Source organism: Oncorhynchus mykiss, chromosome 9, assembly GCF_057628025.1.
Source record: "Oncorhynchus mykiss isolate SJ-2025 chromosome 9, ASM5762802v1, whole genome shotgun sequence".
NCBI classification, from domain to species: Eukaryota; Metazoa; Chordata; class Actinopteri; order Salmoniformes; family Salmonidae; genus Oncorhynchus; species Oncorhynchus mykiss.
In genome coordinates, this window is record NC_143030.1 from 57,448,625 (window position 1) to 57,463,357 (window position 14,733).

Below are 14,733 nucleotides of genomic sequence, written 5' to 3' on the forward strand. Positions count from 1 at the left end.
GAGAGACAGAGAGTAATAAAGGGATGAAAGAAAGACATTATAGGAGACAGAGTGTCTTTGTATTGTATTTGTACCAGTGACGGGATGTAACGTATCTCATGAATTGCTGGGTATTTACAGAGAACAGTTCATCTTCATCTTGTAGACAAGTTTGAGGGTAATAACAGTCATACCTCGAGCTGAACCGCCCTGTGCCTGGCTCTTCACTCTCTTTCTCCCTCGCTTGGCGTCAAAGATCACATGAATCTTATTGACATACTGCGTCAGAGAAACCACACACAAACAAACACGTACACAAAGATATACACTGAACAAAAATATAAAACGCAACATGTAAAGTGTTGGTGCCATGTTTGAGCTAATTTTAAAAATATATAAAAAAAATTTAAATGCCCCAAATTCTGCACATGCCCAAAAAGAACATTTCTCAAAAATGTTGTGCACAAATTTGTTTACATCCCTGTTAGTGAGAATTTCTCCTTTGCCAAGATAATCCATCCACCTGACAGGTGTGGAATATCAATAAGCTGATTATAAACAGCATGATCATGACACAGGTGCACCTTGTGCTGGGGACAATAAAAGACCACATCAAAATGTGCCGTTTTGAAACATCTGTCATTGTATTGTGTGACAAGTTTTGAGGGAGCGTGCAATTGGCATGCTGACTGCAGGAATGTCCACCAGAACTGTTGCCAGAGAGTTGAATGTTAATTTCTCTACCATAAGCTGCAGTACATCCAACCGGCCTCACAACAGCAGACCAAGTTTAACGAGCCCAGCCCAGGACCCCCTTCACTTGCAGGATCGTCTGGGGGGGGGGGGGGGGGTCAGAAATAAAGCCCAGTTGAGGTGAAAAACTGATCCTGATTAGCTGGGCCTGGCTCCGCAGTGAGTAGGCCTGGCTGCCAAATGGGTGGGCCTACACCCTCCAAGGCCCACCCATGGCTGCACCCCTGCCCAGTCATGTGGGAAATACATAGATCAGGGCCCAATGACTGATTTTCTTATATGAACTGTAACTCAGTAAAATCTTTGTAATTGTTGCATTAATATTTTTGTTCAGTATATTTATCTGATACAAATAAATCACATTCATGTGACATATCATCACATTGTTGTTGACATACTTGTGATCTGGCCTTAAACTTTTCTGAAAGTTAGCGAATCAATACATGTAATTCAAGCACAACTTCCTTGTTGCACTGAAAAACGTTTCCTACTGGGTACCTGTTTGGACTGAATAGGGCCATCAGTCAAGTTTCAACTTGAGCAGCGGAATGAGTGACCTGGATCCAGAGCCAAGCATACAGGAAGCTCAGATTTATCTCCAAATGGACAACAGATTGTAGGCCTAACACTAGCTTGGCTTCTATGTGTAATCTTGTAAACAGACCAATACCACTAACATTTTAGACTGCTATTCCCACTCAAAATTACAAAAATTAAATAACTAATAGTTTGCGGTAAATACACTGCTCAAAAAAATAAAGGGAACACTAAAATAACACATCCTAGATCTGAATGAATGAAATATTCTTATTAAATACTTTTTTCTTTACATAGTTGAATGTGCTGACAACAAAATCACACAAATTATCAATGGAAATCAAATTTATTAACCCATGGAGGTCTGGATTTGGAGTCACACTCAAAATTAAAGTGGAAAACCACACTACAGGCTGATCCAACTTTGATGTAATGTCCTTAAAACAAGTCAAAATGAGGCTCAGTAGTGTGTGTGGCCTCCACGTGCCTGTATGACCTCCCTACAACGCCTGGGCATGCTCCTGATGAGGTGGCGGATGGTCTCCTGAGGGATCTCCTCCCAGACCTGGACTAAAGCATCCGCCAGCTCCTGGACAGTCTGTGGTGCAACATGGCGTTGGTGGATGGAGCGAGACATGATGTCCCAGATGTGCTCAATTGGATTCAGGTCTGGGGAACGGGCGAGCCAGTCCATAGCATCAATGCCTTCCTCTTGCAGGAACTGCTAACACACTCCAGCCACATGAGGTCTAGCATGGTCTTGCATTAGGAGGAACCCAGGGCCAACCGCACCAGCATATGGTCTCACAAGGGGTCTGAGGATCTCATCTCGGTACCTAATGGCAGTCAGGCTACCTCTGGCGAGCACATGGAGGGCTGTGCGGCCCCCCAAAGAAATGCCACCCCACACCATGACTGACCCACCGCCAAACCGGTCATGCTGGAGGATGTTGCAGGCAGCAGAACGTTCTCCACGGCGTCTCCAGACTCTGTCACATGTGCTCAGTGTGAACCTGCTTTCATCTGTGAAGAGCACAGGGCGCCAGTGGCGAATTTGCCAATCTTGTTGTTCTCTGGCAAATGCCAAACGTCCTGCACGGTGTTGGGCTGGAAGCACAACCCCCACCTGTGGACGTCGGGCCCTCATACCACCCTCATGGAGTCTGTTTCTGATCGTTTGAGCAGACACATGCACATTTGTGGCCTGCTGGAGGTCATTTTGCAGGGCTCTGGCAGTGCTCCTCCTGCTCCTCCTTGCACAAAGGCGGAGGTAGCGGTCCTGCTGCTGGGTTGTTGCCCTCCTACGGCCTCCTCCACATCTCCTGATGTACTGGCCTGTCTCCTGGTAGCGCCTCCATGCTCTGGACACTACGCTGACAGACACAGCAAACCTTCTTGCCACTGCTCGCATTGATGTGCCATCCTGGATGAGCTGCACTACCTGAGCCACTTGTGTGGGTTTTAGACTCCGTCTCATGCTACCACTAGAGTGAAAGCACCGCCAGCATTCAAAAGTGACCAAAACATCAGCCAGGACGCATAGGAACTGAGAAGTGGTCTGTGGTCACCACCTGCAGAACCACTCCTTTATTGGGGGTGTCTTGCTAATTGCCTATAATTTCCACCTGTTGTCTATTCCATTTGCACAACAGCATGTGAAATGTATTGTCAATCAGTGTTGCTTCCTAAGTGGACAGTTTCATTTCACAGAATTGTGATTGACTTGGAGTTACATTGTGTTGTTTAACTGTTCCCTTAATTTTTTTGAGCAGTGTACAATTTCCACTGTGTATAAAATACTTATGAAATGCTTGTGTGTGTTTACCTGAGGCAGTCTGTATGTTTTGTGGGTGGTTGTGGGTCGCCTGGGAAAGGCAGTTCTGTGGGGGGCTTCAGTAGGGGAGGGTGGTGTCGCTGCCAGTGTTTCCTTCCTCTCCACCCACAACGTGAGAGGCTTGGGAGGGAGCTGAGACACAGAATACAAGAGGACTGGGTAATTAAAGATTAAAGCAGTTTTGTTTTTTCATATCATACTGGGCTCAATTGAAATCTAATATCCTGTGAATCAGTTTCCATGACTACCTTTGGTGTGCAAGGGCTCTTTCTCTGTGCCATGTTCCAGGGTCGGGGACGCCTGATGGGGAGACACATAGTAGGAGCCAGCTTGACATCCTCATATGGGTTGTCTCTGGTCAAGGATCCAGCTGGCCAGGGTCAAAGGTGAGGGAGACAGATGACATACACATCATAATACGCTAATAGTACTTGTTTAAGTCCGAATGGTCTTAAATGGCTGCCTTTATTTCTCTCCTTTTACGTCCACCACTGACCTAAAAAGGACTTGATGTGACAATATGGAAAAAAATCTATATTCCAGCCTTTTCTTTATCAGTGGTTACGACGATGGGAAGTAAGACTAGGAAAGAATTGGTTCCTAAATGTTCCTAAGATTGTAAGATGACTCAGGCTGCCTAAGTGGAGTGTCTTTTTTCACTTTGTGTCAGGGGTGAACTCACAGATAATGTCCTCATAAATGTTGTCGTCAGAGAAGGCGTGGAACAGGCCGGAGCGCCTGCCCCCACTTCCCACTGTACCCTGCTGCGCTGTCAACTGCACCACATCCTCAAACTCAAAGGACTTCCTGTAAAAATGGAGGGAGAGGGGGATGTGAGACAGGGGCCACTGTCGCCCTAAACACAGTCTGCATCGTGATGTTCAATGTGTTATCCTCTTACGTTCAGCCAAAGGGCCTCGGCATTGGAGGGGTTTTCACAAGTTGATAGTGAAGATGATCAAATCAAATTGTATTGGTCACATACACATATTTAGAAGATGTTACTGCAGAATGTAGTGAAATGCTTGTGTTCCTAGCTCCAACAGTGAAGTAGTATCTAACAATTCACACAAATCTAAAATGGAATTAAGAAATACAGTGCCTTGCGAAAGTATTCGGCCCCCTTGAACTTTGCGACCTTTTGCCACATTTCAGGCTTCAAACATAAAGATATAAAACTGTATTTTTTTGTGAAGAATCAACAACAAGTGGGACACAATCATGAAGTGGAACGACATTTATTGGATATTTCAAACTTTTTTAACAAATCAAAAACTGAGAAATTGGGCGTGCAAAATGATTCAGCCCCTTTACTTTCAGTGCAGCAAACTCTCTCCAGAAGTTCAGTGAGGATCTCTGAATGATCCAATGTTGACCTAAATGACTAATGATGATAAATACAATCCACCTGTGTGTAATCAAGTCTCCGTATAAATGCACCTGCACTGTGATAGTCTCAGAGGTCCGTTAAAAGCGCAGAGAGCATCATGAAGAACAAGGAACACACCAGGCAGGTCCGAGATACTGTTGTGAAGAAGTTTAAAGCCGGATTTGGATACAAAAAGATTTCCCAAGCTTTAAACATCCCAAGGAGCACTGTGCAAGCGATAATATTGAAATGGAAGGAGTATCAGACCACTGCAAATCTACCAAGACCTGGCCGTCCCTCTAAACTTTCAGCTCATACAAGGAGAAGACTGATCAGAGATGCAGCCAAGAGGCCCATGATCACTCTGGATGAACTGCAGAGATCTACAGCTGAGGTGGGAGACTCTGTTCATAGGACAACAATCAGTCGTATATTGCACAAATCTGGCCTTTATGGAAGAGTGGCAAGAAGAAAGCCATTTCTTAAAGATATCCATAAAAAGTGTAGTTTAAAGTTTGCCACAAGCCACCTGGGAGACACACCAAACATGTGGAAGAAGGTGCTCTGGTCAGATGAAACCAAAATTGAACTTTTTGGCAACAATGCAAAACGTTATGTTTGGCGTAAAAGCAACACAGCTCATCACCCTGAACACACCATCCCCACTGTCAAACATGGTGGTGGAAGCATCATGGTTTGGGCCTGCTTTTCTTCAGCAGGGACAGGGAATATGGTTAAAACTGATGGGAAGATGGATGGAGCCAAATACAGGACAATTCTGGAAGAAAACCTGATGGAGTCTGCAAAAGACCTGAGACTGGGACAGAGATTTGTCTTCCAACAAGACAATGATCCAAAACATAAAGCAAAATCTACAATGGAATGGTTCAAAAATAAACATATCCAGGTGTTAGAATGGCCAAGTCAAAGTCCAGACCTGAATCCAATCGAGAATCTGTGGAAAGAACTGAAAACTGCCATTCACAAATGCTCTCCATCCAACCTCACTGAGCTCGAGCTGGTTTGCAAGGAGGAATGGGAAAAAATGTCAGTCTCTCGATGTGCAAAACTGAGAGACATACCCCAAGCGACTTACAGCTGTAATCGCAGCAAAAGGTGGCGCTACAAAGTATTAACTTAAGGGGGCTGAATAATTTTGCACGCCCAATTTTTCAGTTTTTGATTTGTTAAAAAAGTTTGAAATATCCAATAAATGTCGTTCCACTTCATGATTGTGTCCCACTTGTTGTTGATTCTTCACAAAAAAATACAGTTTTATATCTTTATGTTTGAAGCCTGAAATGTGGCAAAAGGTCGCAAAGTTCAAGGGGGCCAAATACTTTCGCAAGGCACTGTATATAAATATTAGGACACGCAATGTCAGACTGGAATTGAGTAAAATACAGTATATACATAAGAAATTAGTAAAACAGTATGTAAACATTATTAAAGTGACCAGTGATTCCATGTCTATATACATAGGGCAGCAGCCTCTAAGGTGCAGGGTTGAATAACCGGTTGGTAGCCGGCTAGTGATGGCAATAGACCGCAGGAGGGTGCGTCAGGGAGAGAAAAAAAGGGTGTAAAATAGAAGCACGGAGAGATTAAAGAAAAATAAATTCAACATGTGGCTACGGGTTAAGGTCAATACGGAGAGTGTGAGCAAGAGAGAGAGCCGGAAAGAGAGTTACAAGAGTAAGCCTAATAGAAAGCAATTTGGATGGTTATGCTAAAGACGCATATAGAATTCCATTCAAGATTGGCCCAAAGATATGTATGATGTTTTGGATCTTCCTGGAATTAAATCAATAGAAAAGGTCCTTAGGGGGTAGGTTTTTGGCATACCATTGAAGTCTGTATCCAAAATTATTATTGAGAAATAACGTGTGACATTTCCCCAGGCCTTCTTTAAGACACTACAACGATAAATCAGTAGATGCTACAAAGCCAGTATTGGTGTCCTTTGAAACCTTACTGTGTGGAATTATATGGAATTGCCCTCATAGAGAATACAAACTGATAGAAAAATTAGGAGACTACATTAGTGGAATTCAATGTGAGAGCTGGTGTGTTTCGAAACAAACGTGACCGCCAGACAGTTGGCTGCTCTGGAAGTAGGCCATATCCAGACAATAGTCTGCAATGCTGCCAAAGACTGTGTAATCACACATGGAGGCCGACCAAATGCTAGACTGACCCTTCTCTCACTCAAACTTTGCTTCTAAAACTCTCTCATTCTACTACTTAACATAAAACAATTTACAACTAAGGACACTGTATGAGAGCACAATAGCTCAGGACAGAGAAAGACTTTCACCAAATAATTGTTAACGTGTTTGTATTACAAACAACCAGATTTTACATTGACTAAAGCCATTGAAAAAGTAAGATGCCAAAAATGTTCTGTTTTAAAATGGTAAACCAAACCTTCTCTATACTAGAGGTGTCAGTATCATGAACTTACCTGTTCTTTCTGTGTCTGGAAAATCCATTGCCACGGCTAACAGGACACAGGGGTTCTGGGAAGCTAGGTGTTTGGGCTATGCCACTGCACTTGGTGTTGGATTGGTTGACAGATGGAATCCTGCCGTCCCATTGGACCCAGTTTGCTGGGGTGCTGTCCGCTCCCTGATACTGAAATGTCCGTTGTGGTTTTGGTGGAGGGCGAGTCGCTGGACCCACAACACTCTGAGGCTCTGCTGAGGTATTTGTTCCCTTCTCCCAGAACAACACATCTCCCTCCAGCCTCCGCCAGAAGCCCCTTGAGGTGTAGAAATTCCCTGGTGGCAGGCTCTCTCCATGGTCATCCACAGACAGACATAGGGGTTTGGTCCACTTAACTTCCAACACATTACCCATCTTCAGTTCACCATTGGTGGGGATGATCCTTTCTACTTGGAAGATGTTTGTAGTGTCTGTTGTAAGAGTTTGCGAAGGTGCTGTGAATGGCTTGGACACTGGTATTGTGGTTGAAGTCTTACTGAAACTGTTGTGATTCTGAGGAGCATCCGACTTTCTGCCAATGCCCTTGTGTCCGCACCGTGCTTGTAGGTTTTCCCTGAAATCCAAACCCAGGCTTCTGGCTTTAGAGAGGTTGGCTTTGCCATGAGGTACACCTCTCAAACTGTCGCTACATACTCCGTTACCCAGGACATCCCCTGAAAGAGATCGGGATACAACTGGTGCATGCTCTTTGACCCTTTCGGTATGCCCATCACCGTTTGGTTGACAGAGGCCTTCCCACTGGGAAATCTTCTGCCTGATGTTGAGGCCTGGCCTCCCTAGGTCCTGTGTTAGAGGCTTCCCTGAGCAGGGGGCCTGCCAGGCCAGAGTAGGCCTCGATGGGTCCTGGGTTAGAGGCTCCCCAGAGGAGGGGGCCTGCCAGGCCACAGTAGGCCTCCCTGGGTCCTGGGTTAGAGACTTCACTGAGGATGGGGCCTGCCAGGCCACAGTAGCCCGGCCCCGTCCCCCTCCACCTTTCCCCTGCTCTATGCCCAGAGCCAGCATGGTGAGAGGGGGCACACTGCCAGCTCACCCTCACTGCATAGTTGGTGGAAGCATGAGGACCCTCCCGGTGTATAGACACACTGTTAAAAACAGTGAGTCTGTCCTACAACTTTAACCACAGTAGGCTATGGAAAGCAAGGAGATTCACAGGGGTCTTCTATCGTTTCCTATTTACTTTTAAACCCCTCTTCCGTTAAACAGGGTCGGTGACTGCTCTTTTCCCTCTTCTCCACATAAAGAAGGACCTGCAAAGCAAAGGACACAAAAGTTACTCATCCATCAGCACTTCAAAACAAGTCAAGACAACACTCTGAAGAGAAAGCAGTATCTATTGAGGATGACGACACTACTACAGTGCCTTCAGAAAGTATTCATACCACTTAATTTATTCCACTTTGTGTTACAGCCCAAATTCAAAATGGATTTCAAAAAAATAATCTCACCCACCTACACACAATATCCCATAATGACAAAGTAAAAACATGTATTTAGAAATTTGTGCAGAAAAGCTCATTTCCATAAGTATTCACACCAGAGTCAAAACTCTGGAGAAGCACCTGTGGCGCTGATTTCAGATTTGGAATGTCTATTAGTTTTGCTGGATGTGGGGATTTTCTCCCATTTTTTCTTGCATATTTTCTCAAGCTCTGTTAAATTAAACGGGGAGTGGTGGCGAACAGCAAACATCAAGTCTTTCCACAGATTTAACGGGATACAAGTCTGCATCACTTCTAATCCCCCATATATTTTTTTGCAAATATATAGAGTACCGGTCAAAAATTTTAGAACACCTACTCATTCAAGGGTTCGTAAAATGATATAAATGACATCAAAACTATGAAATAACACATATGGAATCATGAAGAAACCAAAAAAAAGTCTTAAACAACATTAAATATATTGTATATTTGAGATTCTTCAAATAGCCACCATTTGCCTTGATGACAGCTTTGCACACTCTTGGCATTCTCTCAACCAGCTTCACGAGGTAGTCACCTAGAGTGCATTTCAATTAACAGTTGTGCCTTCTTAAAAAGTTACATTTGTGGAATTCCGTCCTTCTTAATATGTTGGAGCCAATCAGTTGTTATGTGACAAGGTAGTGGTGGTATACAGAAGATAGCCCTATTAGTAAAATACCAAGTCCATATTATGATAAGATCAGCTCAAATAAGCAAAGAAAACGACAGTCCGTTATTACTTTAAGACATGAAGGTCAGTCAATACAGAACATTTCAAGAACTTGTAATGTTTTTTCAAGTGCAGATGCAAAAACTGTCAAGCTCTATGATGAAACTGGCTCTCATGAGAACCGCCACAGGAATGGAAGACCCAGAGTTACCTCTGCAGAGGATAAGTTCATTAGCATTACCAGCGTCAGAACTTGCAGCCCAAATAAATGCTTCAGAGTTCAAGTAACAGACACATGTCAACATCAACTGTTAAGAGAAGACTGTGTGAATCAGGCCTTCATGGTTGAATTGCTTCAAATAAACCACTACTGAAGGACACCAATAATAAGAAGAGACTTGCTTGGGCCAAGAAACACTGGACATTAGACCAGTGGAAATTTGTAATTTGGTCTGGAGTCCAAATGTGAGATTTTTGGTTCCAACTGCTGTGTCTGTGAGACGCGGTGTGGGTGAACGGATGATCTCTGCATGTGTATTTGCCACCGTAAAGCATGGAGGTGGTGGTGTTATGGTGTGGGGGTGCTTTCCCTTTCCGATTGTTTGGGGCTTCCGGAAAAAAGCTTGTCCGGAGAAGACAAGGTGAGCGCTAACATCAGTCCTGTGTCATGCCAACAGTAAAGCATCCTGAGACCATTCATGTGTGGGGTTGCTTCTCAGCCAAGGGAGTGGGCTCACTCACAAGTTTGCCTAAGAACACAGCCATGAATAAAGAATGGTACCAACACATTCTCCGAGAGCAACTTCTCCCAACCATCCAGGAACAGTTTGGTGACAAACAATGCCTTTTCCAGAATTATGGAGCACCTTGGCATAAGGCAAAAGTGATAACTAAGTGGCTTGGGGAACAAAACATCAATATTTTGGGTCCATGGCCAGGATACTCTCCAGACCTTAATCCCATTGAGAACTTGTTGGCAATCCTCAAGAGGCGGGTGGACAAACAAAAACCCACAAATTCTGACAAACGCCAAGCATTGATTATGCAAGAATGGGCTGCAATCAGTCAGGATGTGGCCCAGAAGTTAATTCACAGCATGCCAGGGCGGATTGCAGACGTCTTGAAAAAGAAGGGTCAACACTGCAAATATTGACACTTTGCATCAAATTCATGTAATTGTCAATAAAAGCCTTTGACACTTATGAAATGCTTGTAATTATACTTCAGTATTCCATAGTAACATCTGACAAAAATATCTAAAGACACTGAAGCAGCAAACTTTGTGGAAATTACTATTTGTGTCATTCTCAAAACATTTGGCCATGATTGTATGTATGCATGTATGTAGAGCTGAAGTCAGAAGTTTACATACACTTAGGTTGGAGTCATTAACACTCGTTTTTCAACCACTCAACAAATTTCCTGTTAACAAACTAGTTTTGGCTAGTCGGTTAGGACATCAACTTTAAGCAAGACACAGGTAATTCTTCCAGCAATTGTTTACAGACAGATTTCACTATCACAATTCCAGTGGGTCAGAGATGTTCTTTAAAACAGTTTGAGAAAATTCTAGAAAATGTTGTCATGGCTTTAGAAGCTTCTGCTAGGCAAATTGACATAATTTGAGTCAATTGGAAGTGCACCTGTGGATGTACTTCAAGGCCTACCTTCAAACTCAGTGCCTTTTTGCTTGAAATACATCCACAGGTACACCACCAATTGACTCAAATTATGTCAATTAGCCTAACAGAAGCTTCTAAAGCCATGACAACATTTTCTGGAATTTTCTAAAGGCCGTTTAAAGGCACAGTCAAAAGAAATCAGCCAAGACCTCAGAAAAAATATTGTAGACCTCCACAAGTCTGGTTCATCCTTGGGAACAATTTCCAAACGCCTGAAGGTACCACGTTCATCTGTACAAACAATAGTACGCAAGTATAAACACCATGGGACCACGCAGCCATCATACCGCTCAGGAAGGAGATGCGTTCTGTCTCCGAGAGATTAACATACTTTGGTGCGGAAAGTGCAAATCAATCCCGGAACAACAGCAAAGGACCTTGTGAAGATGCTGGAGGAAACGGGTACGAAAGTATCTAAATCAACAGTAAAAAAATAGTCCTATATTTTGCAAGCCGAAGAACACTGGGGTGGCAGCATCATGTTGTGTGGGTGCTTTGCTGCAGGAGGGACTGATTTGATTTGATTTTGATTTGACTGGTGCACTACACAAAATAGATGGCATCATGAGGCAGGAAAATTGTGTGGATATATTGAAGCAACATCTCAAGACATCAGTCAGGAAGTTAAAGCTTGGTCGCAAATGGGTCTTCCAAATGGACAATGACCCCAAGCATACTTCCAAAGTTGTGGCAAAATGGCTTAAGGACAACAAAGTCAAGGTATTGGAGTGGCCATCACAAAGCCCTGACCTCAATCCTATAGAAAATTTGTGGGCATAACTGAAAAAGTGTGTACGAGCAAGGAGGCCTACAAACCTGACTCAGTTACACCAGCTCTGTCAGGAGGAATGAGCCAAAATTCACTCAACTTATTGTGGGAAGCTTGTGGAAGGCTGCCCGAAACATTTAACCCAAGTTCCAACAATTTAAAGGCAATGCTACCAAATACTAATTGAGTGTATGTAAAGTTCTGACCCACTGGGAATGTGATGAAATAAATAAAAGCTGAAATAAATAATTATCTACTATTATTCTGACATTTCAGATTCTTAAAATAAAGTGGTGATCCTAACTGAACTAAGAGAGGTAATTTTTTACGAGAATTAAATCTCAGGAATTGTGAAAAACTGAGTTTCAATGTATTTGGCTACGGTGTATGTAAACTTCCGATTTCAACTGTATGTATGTACAGTGGGGCAAAAAAAGTATTTAGTCAGCCACCAATTGTGCAAGTTCTCCCACTTAAAAAGATGAGGCCTGTAATTTTCATCATAGGTACACTTCAACTATGACAGACAAAATGAGAAAAGAAAATCCAGAAAATCACATTGTAGGATTTTTATTGAATTTATTTGCAAATTATGAATGAAAGCAATTTGGTCTTTAATGCAGTGCCGATAGACAAGCTGCTTACTTTTCCCCCCTTCTACTTGCATCTTCCATTTTTGTGGTAATGCTGCAATTAGTTGGTTGTAATTTTGGGTAGAGCAGACATTTCCATGTATCTGTGTTAGCTGCATGTGTGACAACTCCACCAATCCTATTGATGATATAATTTACAAAGATTATACCGTTAATTTTTTTTTTTATTGAAAAATAAAAGTTGTCATTAATAAATTAGTATATTTGAGTTTAACCACAATATTTGTTGTATTATTTGTTCCATCTTTCTATGGCTTATTTAAAAAAGAAGATATTTTGGAGATTATTTCGTTTTCAAATAACCGAGAGGTTGTAATCTGAATAAAGGGAAAAAGGCCATTCTTGAACATGGGGTGAGAAATTCATACTAATTTACTAGGGAACCAGTTTGGATTTAAGTGTAACTTTTGTATGACTGATACCTTTAGTGAGAGGTCTAATACTTTAATAATTTCTGCCCTCCGAATTCATATTCATTATATAAATAGGCCCTTTTAATTTTGTCTGGCTTGCCATTCCAAATAAAATGGAATATTTTTTGCTCATAATTTAATAAACAGATCTCTTGGTGTAGGGAAAACCATAAGCAAATAGGTCAACTGTGATATGACTAAAGAGTTAATGAGGGTGATTTTTCCACAAATAGACAGGTATTTTCCTTTCTATCGTAGCAAAATGTATCTATTTTTGCTAACTTTCTATAAAAATGTATTGGAGTGAGATCATATCTTTCTTTCGGTATATGTATACCGAGTATGTCCACATCAGACCATTTTATTGGTAAACTACACGGTAATGTAAAGGTTGTATTTTTTTTGTGATCCAACATGTAATATTGTGTATAGTATAATCATAAGTATTATCATAATCTGGTTTTACTCCAGAGGTTAGAAAAAGTATCTAGATCATCTATGAGGCTGTGGAGTGATTCTAATTTTGTATTTAAAAGAAAACATGAATCATCAGCGTACAATGACACCTTTGTTTTTAAACCCTGGAGTTCTAATCCATATATTATTGTTGGATCTGATTTGAACAGCCAACATTTCGATGGCAATAGTAAATAGATATGCCAATAGAGGACAACCTTGTTTTACTCCTCTTGACAGTTTAAAAATGTCTGCGATGTACTTCTTGCCCGGTTGCTCAGTTTGGTCAGACAGCCAGCTCTTGGCAGTCTAGGTAGTTCCATATTTTCTCAATTTCCCAATGTTGAAGATCACTGTGCTCTTGGAAACTTTCATCACTCTAGAAATTGTTTTATACCCTTCCCCAGATATATTCCTCATCACAATTCTCTCACTGTGATCTACAGACCATTCATTGGACTTCATGGTGGAGTTTCTGCTCCAACATGCACTTTCAACTGTATAGACAGGTGTTTTTCTAAACCATGTCCAAACAATTGAATTGGCCACAGGTGGAATCCATTCAAGTTGTAGCAACATCTCTAGGATGATCAAATAAAATTGGATGCACTTGAGCTCAATTTGGAGTGTGATAGCAAAGGTTTGAGAATACTTGTGTAAATGTGATTTCTGTATTTCATTTTCAATACATTTGCAACAATTTCTAAAAACATGTTTTCACTTTGTCATTATGGGGTAGTGTTTGTAGATGGGTGAGTGAAAAAATAAATATTTAATCCATTTTGAATTCAGGCTGTAACACAACAAAATGTGAAATAAGTCAAGGGGTATGAATACTTTCTGAAGGCACTGTATCTTTCAACAGCACACTCCTGAGGCAGTGGAAGGCGTATGGGATGTGTTCGGCCAGAGGAAGCTGGAGAGGATAGGCTCCTGTCAAGGTCAGTAGCCAAAAATAAAACCAGGAGGAGGAAATAAAACAACGGCAGGAACAAGGCACAGGAGCTTTGTGCAGCCAGAGTGAAGTCTGCCCCCTCCCCAGAGGAGTTGGCTATCCCCCTCTCCCATCCTTAACCACCGCTGTCCCATTACAGAACACCATGAAAGATTAAAACATTAAATCTAATTTACTCTCATCTCAAAAAGTCTCTTTCTGTAGATCAGGAAAGATGCCAGGACGGGTATTCCAAGTATTTTTATCTTGACTTCAGAATGCCTAGGCTTAAGCGCCATAAACATTAACTGAAGATTGGAGCACTGATGCATTCACATGCACAAACAATTAAGATAAATTATGAAGGATTCCAGTAAATCCACATCACAGCCACAGTGATTGATGTCTTATTACTGTAAAATATATTCTATATGGTGTAAACTTAGCTAAATTCATTAATTTAGGCCTAGTAGATTATTTGATGGGAATGGACTATTGAAACATTGACATTTTGAGTCCCTCACAGTGAATTACTCCATAATGCATTTATTTAGCTTGCGCTAAAACTACAACTGAACAGTTTGGCATGCAATACTGATATTGCTGATCTTGCACAGCCCTCATTGTATGCACCATCCAAACTGTACGGAGAGGCCCACGTCCTTATGTGAAATCTTGCCTAAATATATTAACTCCTGTTCCTGCTTCCTTTACTG

The 14,733-nt window shown here is 42.0% G+C and overlaps 1 protein-coding gene across 1 annotated transcript in view; it reads right to left on the minus strand.

The window, feature by feature from the left end:
- The window catches only part of dennd2c (DENN domain containing 2C), a 34,322-nt gene that overhangs the window by 17,849 nt on the left and 1,740 nt on the right, over positions 1-14,733 (minus strand). The window contains exons 2-6 of the mRNA XM_021616174.3: positions 6,937-8,224; positions 3,786-3,910; positions 3,352-3,473; positions 3,095-3,235; positions 174-258 (exon numbers count right to left, since the gene is read on the minus strand). Of these exons, the coding sequence (XP_021471849.2) occupies positions 174-258; positions 3,095-3,235; positions 3,352-3,473; positions 3,786-3,910; positions 6,937-7,979 (1,516 nt within the window). The 5' untranslated portion in view covers positions 7,980-8,224. The remainder of the gene's footprint in view (positions 1-173; positions 259-3,094; positions 3,236-3,351; positions 3,474-3,785; positions 3,911-6,936; positions 8,225-14,733) is intronic.